At 43.4% G+C, this 13,939-nt stretch overlaps 1 protein-coding gene and 1 long non-coding RNA gene across 2 annotated transcripts; one reads left to right on the top strand and one right to left on the bottom strand.

The window, feature by feature from the left end:
- Nucleotides 1–449: 449 nt before the first annotated feature.
- Nucleotides 450–2,260, top strand: LOC112550614. Its single transcript, XM_025206594.1, has 4 exons — nucleotides 450–806; nucleotides 1,222–1,328; nucleotides 1,566–1,630; nucleotides 1,779–2,260. Exons 1-4 carry the CDS (start codon nucleotides 450–452, stop codon nucleotides 2,258–2,260), a joined length of 1,011 nt encoding a protein of 336 aa, XP_025062379.1.
- A 1,675-nt stretch (nucleotides 2,261–3,935) lies between these two features.
- On the bottom strand, nucleotides 3,936–13,917 carry LOC102377032. Its single transcript, XR_324104.2, has 3 exons — nucleotides 13,611–13,917; nucleotides 13,415–13,518; nucleotides 3,936–6,340 (listed from the first exon to the last, which is right to left on the bottom strand). It is a non-coding gene; the product is annotated as an uncharacterized LOC102377032 (long non-coding RNA).
- Between the last annotated feature and the right edge of the window lie 22 nt (nucleotides 13,918–13,939).

Here is a 13,939-nt window from a genome sequence, read left to right as displayed (position 1 = left end):
GGCCGGTGGACTATGAGGTGCATCGGCCAGGTCACCTGTGAGAGAGGCAAATTTATCACGTGAACCTCCTCCGAAAATGGCGAGAACCTGAAGGGTGAGCCGCCTTTACGGACGCCGACAATGAAGACCTGGGACCCCGGGGGACAGCCAGAGGGGACGTCCCCTCTAAGGCAAAGACCCAGATCAAAATAGGGGAGGAACTGTCCCCTTATCAGAGACAGGAGGCTCAAGCCTTAGTAAAAGAGTTTCGGGATGTGTTCCACGAGGAACCCGGATGGGTCCGGGACACTTTCCATGCCATAAAGACCCCACCCAGGGCAATAGTGAGAGAGAGGTGGAGGCCCGTTCCCCACCACCTCCTAGAAGCAGTCCGTAAGGAGACTGACTCAATGCTGGAGCAAAGGGTCATACGACCTTCAAGGAGCCCCTGGAGGAGCCCTCTAGGCCCGATGCACAAGCCGGACAGGTCCTTGAGGCTATGCGTCGACTATAGGCTAAACACCACGGTGGTCTTCGACACGCTCCCCATGCCACATGTGGCTGAATTAGTAGAATGCATCGGGAACACCCAGTACATCATGACCCTCGACCTCGTGAAGGGGTACTGGCAGATCCCCACAGCCAGGGAAGATCAGCTGAAGACCGCATTCCGGACCCCGTGGGGACTCTACGAATTCATGAGGATGCCATTTGGGCTCCACGGCGCAGCCGCAACGTTTCAGCGCCTGATGGACTGGGTCTTAGCACCTCACGTGGAATACACTGCGGCGTATATAGACGACATTGTCGTGTTCTCGCAGACACGGGCCCAACATAGGAAGGCCCTCAGAGCCATCTTGCCCGAGTTAAGGCAAGCTGGGCCAACAGCAAACCCATGGAAGTGTGCCCTCACTCAAAAGGAGACCAAATATCTGGGGGTTTTGGTCGGGAGGGGCACTATCAGACCCCTGGCAGACAAGGTGGAGACGATTTGCAGCTTTACCACCCCTCAAACCTGCCGTCAGCTCAGATCCTTCCTGGGGTTAACTAAATACTATCGACGGTTTGTACCCCACTTTTCAGAGCTGGCTGCACCCCTGTCGGAGGCTCTTAGAGGACAGAAAACAGGGACTATAAAGGTGGACGGAAGAAATGTCCCGGAATTTTGAGTTGCTAAAATGGGCTCTGTGCGAGGACGTCATAATACACACGGCTGACTTCTGGAAACCTTTTGTCTTGCAGACCAATGCCTCAGAGACAGCAGTTAGAGCCGTCCTCACCCAGGAGGAAGAGGGGGCAGAGAGACCAGTTGCCTACACCAGCCGCAAACTACTACCAGCAGAAACAAGGTACGCAACGATCGAGCAACTGTGTCTGGCAATTTGGTGGGTGGTGGACCATTTCAGGTATTACCTGATGGGTACAGTGTTCAAGCTGGTGACAGACCATGCCCCCTTAAGGCGGCTGAGCACGGCCAAGACAGACAATGCCCAGATTACACGGTGGGCCCTAGCTCTTCAGCCATGTAAATTCCACATAGTACACCGGCCAGGGAAAGCTAATGTGGTGGCGGATTTTCTATCCAGGTGTACAGACGAAGCCCAGACTGATGACCCAAAAAGCCAAGCCGAGGAGATCACCAACCTACCAGGTATGGCCCATAGGCTGGACAACGAAGCATCCCAAGGCATCGGGGGGGGGGGTTCTGTCCCAGGGACACAGGGTCAGGCAAGGGGGAAGCCTCGGTCAGAGGCAGACCCCAGATCAAAGAAAAAGAAAAAAATCCATACCTGCTGCAGGGGCCCGGGGCAACAAGGAGGCGTGCTGCAGAAAACTGCCCAAGCGGTTTATCAGCCATGCCCATCTCCAGCTGGGGCCAGGTGACGCAACAAGGAGGCATCTCTTGGTGAAGATAAAAAATCAGCCCGGAAAGTGCAGGAGCAGGGACACCGAGGGCCAGAGGACCAGTGGGGAACTGCCGGATGGAGAGCATCCAGCCACTGTTGGCAGCAGCAGCGGCTGCAGGAGCTGTAAAGGATCCCTGAGCCGGGGAAGACCAGCGGGGATTGAAGACGCTGGCAGGGAAGCCAGTAGCGGCAGCAGGAGCTGCAGGGAATCCCTGTGCCGAAGAAGTCCGGCGGGGATCAAAACAGCCGACAGGGAGAGCCGGCATGGGAGCGCTTACGAGAGGCAACGGGGGCTGCAGCCACAAGGCAGAGGCAGGTCCCAGAGGGGAAGAAGGAGACCCCGGCTGGGGTGGAGTCATGGACCCCGACTCTGAGGGCGCGCTTGCTTAGGGCGTTAGGGGACTAAGGGAGTACGGGACACTTCCCCGTGATTCCCCTTGTCTGTTTTGTCCTTCCCAGTCTCATTGTTCTTGTAGTCAGGGTATCAGTTTTGTTTCTCGCGTTGGGTTGCTTCTGGGGCTGGGGCTTTACGTTGGTGAAGGTATTCAATTGTGTTTTCCTTTTTTCGGGCTGTTCTATTTTAGTTTCCTGTCTAGTGCAGGTTAGCGTAGCCCTCTGTCCCAGGCTGGGGTAGCAGTGACCCCAGTCAAAGGCGGGAAAGAGACCATGAGAGAGCACGAAGAGGAGCAGCGGCATCTCCCGTAGATCGCACAGGGTGTTGGAAGGGACATCTCCAAAGGCCGCATGTCACCAGACCCTCTGGGTCCAATCAGAGCCCAAGGTACCCGTCGGTGAGGAAAGACGTGGGGACTGGGAAGATATCAACGGGGAATAGCCGCTAAAGATCTTGAGGCTCGTCTAGAAGGTTGGCGTATGGCCGGGGTGGAGGGGAGGTTGGAGCCCCAGAGACATCCTCTGGGACACATGACCACTTTGAAGGCACCCTCAAAGGGGACCCCCCTTCACTGAAAGACCATCCAAAGTTGTGGCAGGCAAGTTTGCGGGACACCCCGAAGGTAATCAAGGTACCCTCTGGGGTCTACACGAGGTTCCCTGGTGAAGAAGGTCAGCTGCCCGGGCAAAGGCGGCTCGGGAGCAAGCCTTCGAGCGGAGACGGGCACAATTAAAAATGTACCTGCTCTAACTTCTTGTACTTCCATAATTAATAACCCTCTATCCTTTTGAATAGGAATGTTCTTTTACATAATTAGGTTATCGATTTCAGCTACCCTTTGGTAGCTACTTCTGTTAACTTCTTTGCCCCACAGATTTACTGCTTTCTCTTTCTTTGACTATTTTCATTTACATTAATGGGAAAGTAATTGTTTTATCTGGTATTTATCTTACACCTTATCTGCTGCTTTCCCTGATGTAAAGGAAAAGTACTTTCTGCTAAAAAAACTCGTCTAATATCTCTCCCAAGTATACAGTTGGTCCAATAAGGGATATATTACCAAAACAAACAAGACTTCACGTCTCACATGAACCCCTAGGTCAGATTTGGGTGTGTTATTGAAGGGGATTATTAAAGAGAAGTATGCAACTAGAAATGGTCATTATTGGAGAAAAATTCCCCATGGTTTATATTGGAGAGCAAAGAGTAATGTTAGGAGCCAGATGTCCTTGGATGTGCTTGTCAATTAAATCTTTCACCATGTAGATAGTTACCCAACAAGAGATGCTATCAGACTTTCCATTACTAAATAATAGAAAGGCTAGTTGTAGAAAATAAATTTTGTATCATGTGATCACAAGTTAGGTAAAGGTCAGTTGTAACAAACTAACCAAAAAAATTCCCTGATAAGCTAAATTAATTTTCTAAACAAAGATTATATCACATGTCTATTTGAATAAAGCATTTGATACAACCCTACAAAGGACACTTAGTAAAACTGGAGTAGAGAAATTGTAAATGAGATAAGGAGGTAATGTTTAAAAAGAGGAAGTACCAGCTGGAGAGTGGTTCCAGAAGAGTTCAGCAATGAGTACTGGGACCAATATTTATTTATTATTATTAATTTATTATTATTTATTTATTTATTAGACGTACCAATTAAACTTGATGACAAGTTTGGCATACAAGAGGAACAGAAAGAAAGATCAAGAAAACTCTTAGGACTGAAGAGATTTGACTGCTCTCTCTAAATAGTGCTTTTTCCCCCTGTGTATTTAGGTTAAGGTGACATTGTTGACACAAGGATAAGCGAGCATGAATACAGGAAGTTAAAAAGGTTTCTAACCATTATGCCAATCAATCAGAAAGAGGTAGTTTGCCCTCTCCTCCCACTGAAAAGCTGTTCCAGAACGTAAAAGACAGAACTCAGTAGATTTAAGGATTATTACACTGTGTCTGTGATAGCATGGGAGTGGATCCTATGATCCAAGAGGTTTCTTCCTGTCCTACGTTCAGTGAACACACTGTATGCAGTGCACCTTTACTTCTTGGATCAAACACCACTATGTCTCTGTGCGTCTGCATACCAGCAAACATGCAGCTGCTGTTTGAGCTCATTCCCATCCTGTGAACTGTGTTCACAAGTGCCACAGTAATGCATTTCACTAAAGACTGTATTAAGGGAAAGTCTATAACTTGTCCTCATCTGTGCATTAGAATGAATTGGCAAGAGAAATTTTCACATGAGTAGGAAAACTGATCAATAAAGGGTTGGTTCTGTCCAGAGACTTGACAGCTAATTCACAGCAGAAAATGAGGAATTTTGTTTCTAAAACACACATGCCTTATTGCAGTTATGAACCCTTGGCTTCCTTTTATCATGGTGAAGATGTGGGACATTCCAAACTATATATTTCCAGATGCTGCTGCTAAACATTATATTAATTTATTTTCTCACTGCAGTATAGTTTGTTCCACCCATCTCTTAATAACCAACTAGAAAACCAGAGTGATGCAGGCATGGCTAGGCCTGTTGATGGGGCTTGGATTATAAACGCATGCTAACTAACAAGCATATTGTCAGATGCAGCTGGCATATCTAGAGCCAACACTAACGTGTTTTTCATATGGCCCACTGAGAATTTTACAGCAGCTGTAACAAACATCTGTGACAAAAGTGGACTCTTGGTTCCTCAGATCTAAATAAAGGGGGGAAAACTATATTTAGTACCTAAAGAGATGAGCATATCAGATTCCTTCTTGGCAGTTCACTATGGGGCAGAGTTAACAAAAATACAGGGCGATGCTGAGTTAAAGGCAATAAAAAAGTTAAAACTTGCTGCATTAGAAGTAGGGTTTTGCACTGGTATTTAAAAATTGTTTTATATCCATCCCCATTAGTAGGGCAAAGGAAAAAAAAATAGCTAATTGGTACTTCTGTAGCCTCTCCTGTTCAAGTACTGCACAAAAGGTATCATCTAACGTACCTTAAGTTAGCAGTTATCCACATTTTATAAGTTAGCATTTCATCCGCAAGCTATATAATCCAGGGCTGGCTTCCAGACTGCTTTCTAAGTCTTTATTTCATTTGTGCTGTGGTGCTTGTTTAAAAACATAGAGCATACTCCAAATCTCTACTACATCTATAATTTGACCCACATTAAAGTGCATCTTCAGCTCCAAATCAGTAGTTTCCTCTCCTCTTTTTTTTTTTTTTTTTTGTGAAAATGCAAGTATTTAGCTCTAGGATTTTTGGAGGAATGAGACCCACTGACCTTTGCAGAAGTTTATCATGTAAGCTGGTTTGAAGTCTTCTAGAATGAGGAGCAGGTATATTTAGGAAAGAAAGTAGAAGAATAATCTTATAAAGTACTGCACTGCACATAAGAGAGGAAGTTACTTTGCTGCAGAACCAACAGCTGTTCCAGGAATCTACAAATCACTGGATCTTTCTAGGCACTACATGGACATCAACCTTTAGTGTTTATCTAGGCTGCTTGCTTTCTTCTAACATGCCTTCTTCTATGCAAGTCTGTGTATGGGATAGCATTGGATTTGGACAAGTTGGTTCCAGTTTGCACCATTTAAAAGGAGGTTGCTTGTTGGTGTCTAGAGGTCTTTGAGACAGATATCACTTAATCATTTAAAGTTGTGTGTACTGGAAACACACCTAGAGAGTACTTGGAAATTAAATCCATAGGCACAACACACAGCTAAAGGAGTCACCTGGCCCCACCTGGCTCCAGCTGGGGCCAGGTGACGCAACAAGGAGGCACACTACACCCACACAATATTTCCTATTCTAATGTTAGATCCGTGATGGAAGCTAGGAATAGTTTAACATAAAGTACAGTCATCTTGGGGACACAGTTGTCAGATTTAAGGATCTGAAGTTATACAGGTGGCTATAAAAGGATGGGAAGTGAATAGATCAATATTATGAGACCTAGTCATTCTTTAAGGTATTAAAATTAAATGGGAGAACTGTTTGCAAGAATAGTCCAATGATTTAAGCCATGCAGCAACATCATGGGCTCCTGAGGCATCTATTAGGCAACACCTGCATCAGAAAGGAAAAGTTAAGAAAGATACCACTGACATGAATAAAATAAAATCTTACTACCGGTAAAGGTCAGACTAAACAGAAATAAGACTTCTAGTATGGTCCCATTTTGAAAGGTGTAAAGCAGAATGCCTTGCCAGGTTTAAGCACAGAATTGCAATAACATCGATTTACAGCTATCGTGTCTCACTGGATTAAGGAATAGAATTTGTCAGTATTGGATTTATATCCTTTAGGAGTCTTTGAAGACTTGATTTACACAAGCGTGTTTCCATTTAATGAATAAGGTGATCAAAGTGATTCACCCCACTCGCATTAAATTAAAAACTGGTTCAGGAAAGCAACTTTGACCTTTAGTAGTGGCACAACAGAAGCCCCAAGAGAGTTCTACTAATTGGCTTTGATCCACACAAGACCATATTATCATTTTGAGAATATGACCACATTTGCTAAGCCATGTGGCAGGTATCTTACATGCCTATGAGTACACCCAGAGTCTGTTCAAATCCAGATGTTCCCTATATAAAATTTGGGTTTAAAACTATTTCTTGGGGCTCTTACTAGATTGCTTTATTCAAACTTCTGCTTATTCAGCTTCTAATAATAAATAAAGCAACCTGGAAATGACAATAACACCCCCAACCAGCTAGCATTTGAAAAACTGAAGGAAGCTCAATATATATTGTTTAATGTTTTTGACAAACCAGGGGAGGAGCTAGTTTCATGCTAAGAAAATGAAGTGAAAAGTAATATCTGAAAAGCGTCAGTCAGGTTGTACTCAGACTACAGTGACGTGCTTTCTTGGAGGAAGATTAAGATCACAGATGAAGCTCTCACATCTGAAAAAATGGAAAGAAGCCTCTAGATGCCCCTTACAAAAAGGAGTGGGTGCACTGCCTGACTTCACTGACAGCAGCCAGTACCATATGTTTCAGAGGAAAGTATTAAAAAAAAAAACTCAGCAGGAGGCAGTGTCAGGCTAGTCTACCACAAAATGCAGGATGGCTTACAACCTTTACAAAGAAAAGAAGAAACAACCCACAAAACCACCAGCACTCTTGGAAGTGTTTTTTTTCCCTTTTTTTCATCTTCCCCACTTTTATCTCTGCATAGCACTAAATATGAATAAATAATACCATGTCCACTCCTTTTCTAACTCCTGCAAAGTTCTTAGCCAGTGACAACCTGAAAGAGTGAGTTCTACACACTAACTTTCCTTGTGTTGAAGAGAGTATTCTTTTCAGCTTTGTATGCCATTCTACAATTTCAATTGATGTCCCCTTTTGATAGAGGACAAAGAGAAGGAGCAAACAGTGAGATGTCAGATCTTTCGGTATTCTTTTATCATGTTCTTTTGTGGACACACTGTTAGGCTAGAAACATACATTTCAGATAAGACTGTATACAAGCACAAGTTGTATTTTAGAATTGTAAATATATCGTTGCATAGTGAAGCATGATATGCAACTACATACTTACGTTAAGGTTTGGTTTCCCAAAATTCTCAGACCAATTCTATGTTAAATAGGCAAGACAGAACAGTAGCTTAGAGACTTTCAAAGAAGCATAAGTTTATGGGTCAATACCAAAAACGGTCCAGGTTAGGAAGCAAGATTCCTAAGAGCCAAATCTTTCCCAGAACATTAAGTCTTCCCTAATGATACCTTTTGTAGTAGTCTAGCTATGAGACAGACAACTGTCCTGGTGCCAGTTAGGCACTTTTAGTTCTGACTGCAGGAGGAGAGATTGTTTCTGTTGTTGCTGGGCAGCATAAGTAACATGAGTCAGGGTGGTCATACCTGAGAATGTTTTTATATGCAATTGTGTGTATGCCCATAGGGAATGATAGTATTTTAAGAAATTGTTACATATGTATTGGGTTGTGCCTATTAAATAAGTTGCAACACTAAAATGTTAAAGTTTGGCAGAAAACACTGGACTACACCTCTGAGTGACTGGACTGAACTATGTTTTTGTCTGTTGCTGTGGAGTATGGTTCTACAGAGCCTCCAGGTGTCTGATCACAACCATAAGGAAACTGAACTCTGCTAGCAAGGTAACTAACTCACTGTTTGTTAATCTGAGCTCTCAAAGCATACTTTGATAGAGCAGAGCTCTCATCTCATCTTCAGTCTCTGCCCCTTCCTGCCATCCGATTCAAACCAAAGTTTGGGTAATACTTCCAAGAAATACAAAAGGATTGTGCTTTGTCCAGTTCCCAGGGGACACCAAAGAAAGAGACTTCTTAAATGTTCCATCTTTTTCTCCCTGGAGGGTATGTGATGTGCTCCCTATTCTTTAAACATCTTTGTGTTTAAGGCTCAGTTTTGTTTTTCTTGAAGTTTGAGGTGGGAGAAGGGGGAAGAAAAAAGTCAGTTAACTCTTCTGTAGACATTTCCAGCAAATGCTGTTTCTTCAGCACAGGGACTGGTCAAATTCAGTAGAAGCTGCTGGAAAAAAAAAACTAAATGGAGTCACACAGCTAAAGGATGATCTTCCCCTCTTGCCATTTAACTTTTTGCAAACATGGAAATACGGAGTAGTGTGGCGACTGTTAATAATTGGATGAAAGACTCATTTGATGAGAGTGATCATCAAAAGCAGCCTGGTTAAAAACCAGAAGCTATGTTAAGTACTCTTCTGCCTAAATGAAAGGAATGTTTAAACACCTTCATGGGATGCCTAGTAACTATGAAAGTATTGCCTAAGGTAATTAGTTACATTGTTTTTCTTCCAGGTTTATTTTAGGGATAATGTAGGTAGGAGGAATCTTCCTTTGTCTGCATTTTTCTAGCAGCACATGTGGAAAGATGGAAATGCTCTGCTAGTAAGGAAAAAAAAAATGAAACAGGCATTAAGAGAACGGGTAACCTTCCAGTTTATCTGGGCAGTGTGATGTGTCTGGGAACTGTATTGGTAAAGGAAAGAAATTCTTTGAGAAGCATACTTCTATAAAATATGGAGGTAGTTAGGACATGCAAAGTACTTGAGCTGAAATGACCATGTTTTATAGCTTACATTTCTAGGCTCAGAAGGAGAGCAGGTTTGACATTAAAGTAAACTGAAAGCCAGAAATTCACAGCTTGTCATTTAAAAAAACACTGCAGTGTTTAGGGTGGCATCAACCCAGATTACGTTCATTCTTTGCATTACCATTTCCTTGTTCTTAAAGGATACATTACTAAGCCCTGGTGTACATTTTTTCCTCTTTGAAAAGGCAGCTAGACACACATTTTGTTTCTATGGAAAAGTGAGGCCTGGTCCAGAGTTCCCTGTTAAGATTAGATTTGATTTGACCCAGTGACTCTTCTGGACACAGAGTTGAAGGAATCAAAGGCTGCAGCAGCGCTATGATACTGGATCCTAAAATTATTACTCATCTATAAATGCATTTTACATGAGCTAAAGACTATTCAAAATTCAAGATAAGTAAGATTTCCAAGCTATGCCTACTTTGCATCCAATACACACAAGTTATAGCTTCCAGGGGTTGGATTAGCCATTCATAAAAGGCCACCTATGGTAGCAACTCTCTTCACAGCACACCATAATGAAGTTCCTCCTCTCCAATTCCCAGAAGTTTTTACCCTTGGAGCTGATTTATTCTAGGCTATCAGCCAACTGAATTCTTAAGCAGGAGAATGTTTGTAGCTAGAATTGTCAGGAAGCAGTATTCATCTCATCTCAGAGACAGTTTGGGACAAAGAGGGCAGGACAAATAGCATGTAGGTTTTAAAAAAGTTTCTAAGAAACACTTCTGGATTCATTCAATTTAGTGAAGAGGTTAAGGTTAGGAGCAAAGCCATTAGTGACTATCTTAAAATGTAATTTAATATTCAGGTTCAGGAAGTGAGAAACAGAAGAGAAACTATATAGGTCTCCTCTCTCCCCAGCTCGAGTTCTGAAAAGCAAGGCTGCTTTTGAGTGGGAGATCTACATTTCAGACTTCTTAGCTACTTTAATAATCCCTCTAAGGATGCCTGAGAAAGAAAGAAAAAAAAAAAAAAAGATATCCTGATTTAGATAAGCCCATTAGATCTACTCTAAAGGGAATTCTCTACTCAGAAGTCCCTGGTGCTTCAGCACTCACATTTAAAATAATTTCTCCTATATTTTTTCCATTTTTTAAAGAAGGAAAGTCTGCAGAGAGCTTTGCTGCTAAGAAGAACAAGAACATAAGCCTAGCATCTCAACCTAGCTCAAAAAAACAGCCTCTCTTCCCACCCCCCAGGACAATAAAGCAGCAACTGTGGTACCTGTGATTTTTATAGCAGGGCAAGGCAAGTTAACTGGGTTTAATCTGCAGCAGCTGAGGTGCTCCAAGCCCCAGTTAACATCTGCTCAGAATGGCCTTAATGACCTTGTCTTAGAGAGAGCCAGCAGCCAGTCTGGGGTTTTCCAGAAAAAGCAGGTGCCTTGGTTAATAATGCTTGATAAGGATGGAGACTCTTTTTACTTTAGTTTTAAATAAAGTTATTTCAACACACACACTGCTTCTATCATGAGTATTTATTACAGGCAAATCCCACAGGTATTTATATAGCTGTTGTTAAATTACACTCTGTGGATTTAAAATAGCTTTAAAAATGTGCACGCATAAATTAGCTGCCTTCTCTTTGCAAAACTGCAAGCTCAGCTATGAGAAAGGAATCCTTCAAAGAATACATGAGAGAAGAGGAAGCACTTCATTACAAAGAAGGAGTAGTCTAATTCTGAACTGACAAGACAGAGGGGTGTGATGGGAAAGATGACATTACTGTAGGGCAGACTGATAGCATTATTATAGATACCTAACACTTTGAGTTATAAGACCTTGCTTTCAATTGCGTATAGTTTTGCAACATTTTAGTCATTTCAGCTGAAATTTCCCACGATGGATACCTGCCTCAGGAGTCATTTATTGGTCAGTGTGCTTTTGAAAAAAGACTTGAAACAATTCTAACTGAGGAGTTTTTCGGCCATCAAAGGAGTCAAATGTTAAGGAGGGGTGGAGTCACAGTGGTTGTCTGGTTTCAGTGGTCGTTTAAGGAAGGAAGAAATATTGAGAAGATGGCAAAAGGGTCAGTTGGGAAAGAATCCCACTATAGTTGTGATATTGTTAGTAGAAGAGGCTAATAAGAGTTCCATGATAAAGTGCAGAAGTAGACCTTGGAAACAATGGAGCACAGTGTTTAGGACCAGGAAGGGGAATTTGTTGTCTGTCTCTACCTTTGCTTTCTAAGAATTCTCTCTGGCCTTAGAATGCTGCTAGGAAGCTACGCATTCCCCTGTTGGAGGGACAACTGGCCTTGAGCTCTTTATTAGGCCCTTTGCTAATTTGGAACCAGGTGGTGTTGTGGTGGCCACTGATTCATAGGTAGGTATGCAGAACACCTGTACTGATGCTGGCTGGTAGGAACAGGCTGCCATACCCTATGTACACTCTCCATGAGTGGCATATGGCAGGGAATGGGATTCCCAGGACAAGGAACACTCCCCCCCTGCTTTTCATAGCTTCATGGACAGTAAGCTGGTCCTAGACAGCCAGTCTCTTTAATCCACTAGTGCAGCCTCCCCACTTCTCTCTTTCCCCTATCTGCATTATCAACTGCCTGTTTCCAATAATCTTGCCCAGTTGTAGAGTTGAGCCATGAATTTCAGATTCTGCTCCAAGCCCCCCTGAGTCTGAGTATACTCAGACCCAGGGCAAGGTCCAAGCCCAACTTCTATCCATTTCTTCACTTCTTCATGGAGAAGCCTCTGTCACTCAATATCCCATTTTGCAGAGGAGCATCATGATGTGTACTCACTCCTCTCATCCCAGGCATCAGGGGATTCAGAAGCAGGCACTAAGTAGGATTTTCAGATGTTCCTGAATGTCTAACTTCCTTTGAAATTAACAGGTGACTTGTCAAAGGTCACTGAGTAAATCAGTGACAGACCTGAGACTAGAGCTTGGATCATTTGCCCAAGCTTTACCACTGAATCACAAAGGATTAGACTGGTTGCCCCTTTACTCTAGTAGGGTACAGTTGCTGATATGAACACCTTTACCGACTTCGGAAGGATTATTCTTATGAGCAGCTGCTCTCCAGTGGATCTCGCAGTCTGACCCAACAGGCTTTTCTATCACTAGCTTCTAATTAGAATCAGTTTATATTATATTTTTAGCATCTTATCCCCATAAGTGGAATAAGTGGAACTGGCCCTGAGAGGGAATTGTAGTCCCTAGGTCATAAATGTTTTCAAGAAATGTAGTTACGTGATTGATGCTGAGGATGGATTAATACTTATCCTGTAGCCTTTGGGAGCCATACAAGTCATGGCTCACACACACAGGCTTTTCCTTATCCCCATATGAAGTCACACATGCTCTAGGGAAGATACAAAGAGAAGGGACTCATTCAGCCTTGAAAGGAGACAAAGATCCAAATAATATGAAGCAAGTGCTAGGGAGATTTTTTTATTAGGATGGCAACTCTCCAGCTCTGGGCCTGCAGATCTCCCCGTAGCAGACCACATCAGTGGGGTCATTACAGCCCAGTAATGACTACAACTCTCACAGCAAATTCAGTCCTTTAGGATAAGAGCTCTTTTGCTGGATGTTAGCCAAGACCTACCCTTACTTTTGTTTCTGATCAATCCATGTTAATGGATATGAACCAAGTCAAAGCAACCCTTGCCTATGAGTTCTTACTGGATAATATTCACTGCCAGGTAGAGGACCTATAAGCTACTTATACTGCATTTAAGCGAGACTTTAAATGAGACTGAAGTGGCAGCCTTGAGTTAGGCCCCCTCTGCTGGTGGCAAATTCCACCTATGCAGGCCTGATCATGAAAAGAAATCAGGGGCCATTCAAACACAAACCATTTCTACTATCAGAGCGGGAGGACACTTGGAAACCATTGTTCACCTTGAACAATGGTAAATCTCTTTCAGACTGAATGTATATGCATCTCTTGTCCCATGCCTTGATGACTAGGGCTGCAATAGACTTTCCATTCTAAAACTGTATTGACAAATAGTTTCCCTGCATGTGCAAATAGATGAGCAATACTGAGCTTGTTACACAACATCACCATACATTACCTAAGCAGCATTATTCTACTTTTCTCCAAATCATTCTGTAATCCTCTCCATTTCTCTCATCTCTTTTGTTTTGTCTTGCCCCGGTTCAGTATCTTCTTCAGCAGCTACAGAGAAGAAACACTTGTTTACGGTATGGCAGCTATTAAAGGTCTCACTTAATTTGAACGCAGGGTGATTTGGGACATTTTCTCAGTACCAAGAAAATTGAATTCGTTCGAACATCGTTGCTCTGAACGAAATCCTGCATCAAGACTGTAATTTCTGTCCAAAGTCTAGCACTCGAGGGCATTCCGGGGACTGGCAGCTTGCTTCTCCTGTGTATCATCCTCATAAATACTTCAGAAATGTAGCAAATGCTTCGGTCTGCTTTAATGTACGGAAAGAAAATACAGGGCCACAACACAATGTCCTCAGGCCGAGCCCCTGGCACCGACTGCACCGGGCACCCGCTGAGACGAGCGGGTCGGTCGCACCAGACAGAGGCTTCGGGCCACGGGGCCGGGCAGGGCCCGGCCCCGCCCGGGG

Source organism: Alligator sinensis, unplaced genomic scaffold (assembly GCF_000455745.1).
Source record: "Alligator sinensis unplaced genomic scaffold, ASM45574v1 scaffold561_1, whole genome shotgun sequence".
Taxonomy (NCBI): domain Eukaryota; kingdom Metazoa; phylum Chordata; order Crocodylia; family Alligatoridae; genus Alligator; species Alligator sinensis.
Note: the sequence above shows the minus strand (reverse complement) of the source record. Positions and strands in the feature narration are given on the sequence as shown.

What these genes read in the sequence shown, in the direction of transcription:
- LOC112550614 (XM_025206594.1), top strand. Translation starts at nt 450, where the DNA reads ATGCACAAGCCGGACAGGTCCTTGAGGCTATGCGTCGACTATAGGCTA. An exon ending in TCGTGTTCTCGCAGACACGG is followed by an intron (nt 807 to 1,221) that starts GCCCAACATAGG and finishes TTTGTCTTGCAG; the next exon opens with ACCAATGCCTCAGAGACAGC. An exon ending in GGAGATCACCAACCTACCAG is followed by an intron (nt 1,631 to 1,778) that starts GTATGGCCCATA and finishes TACCTGCTGCAG; the next exon opens with GGGCCCGGGGCAACAAGGAG.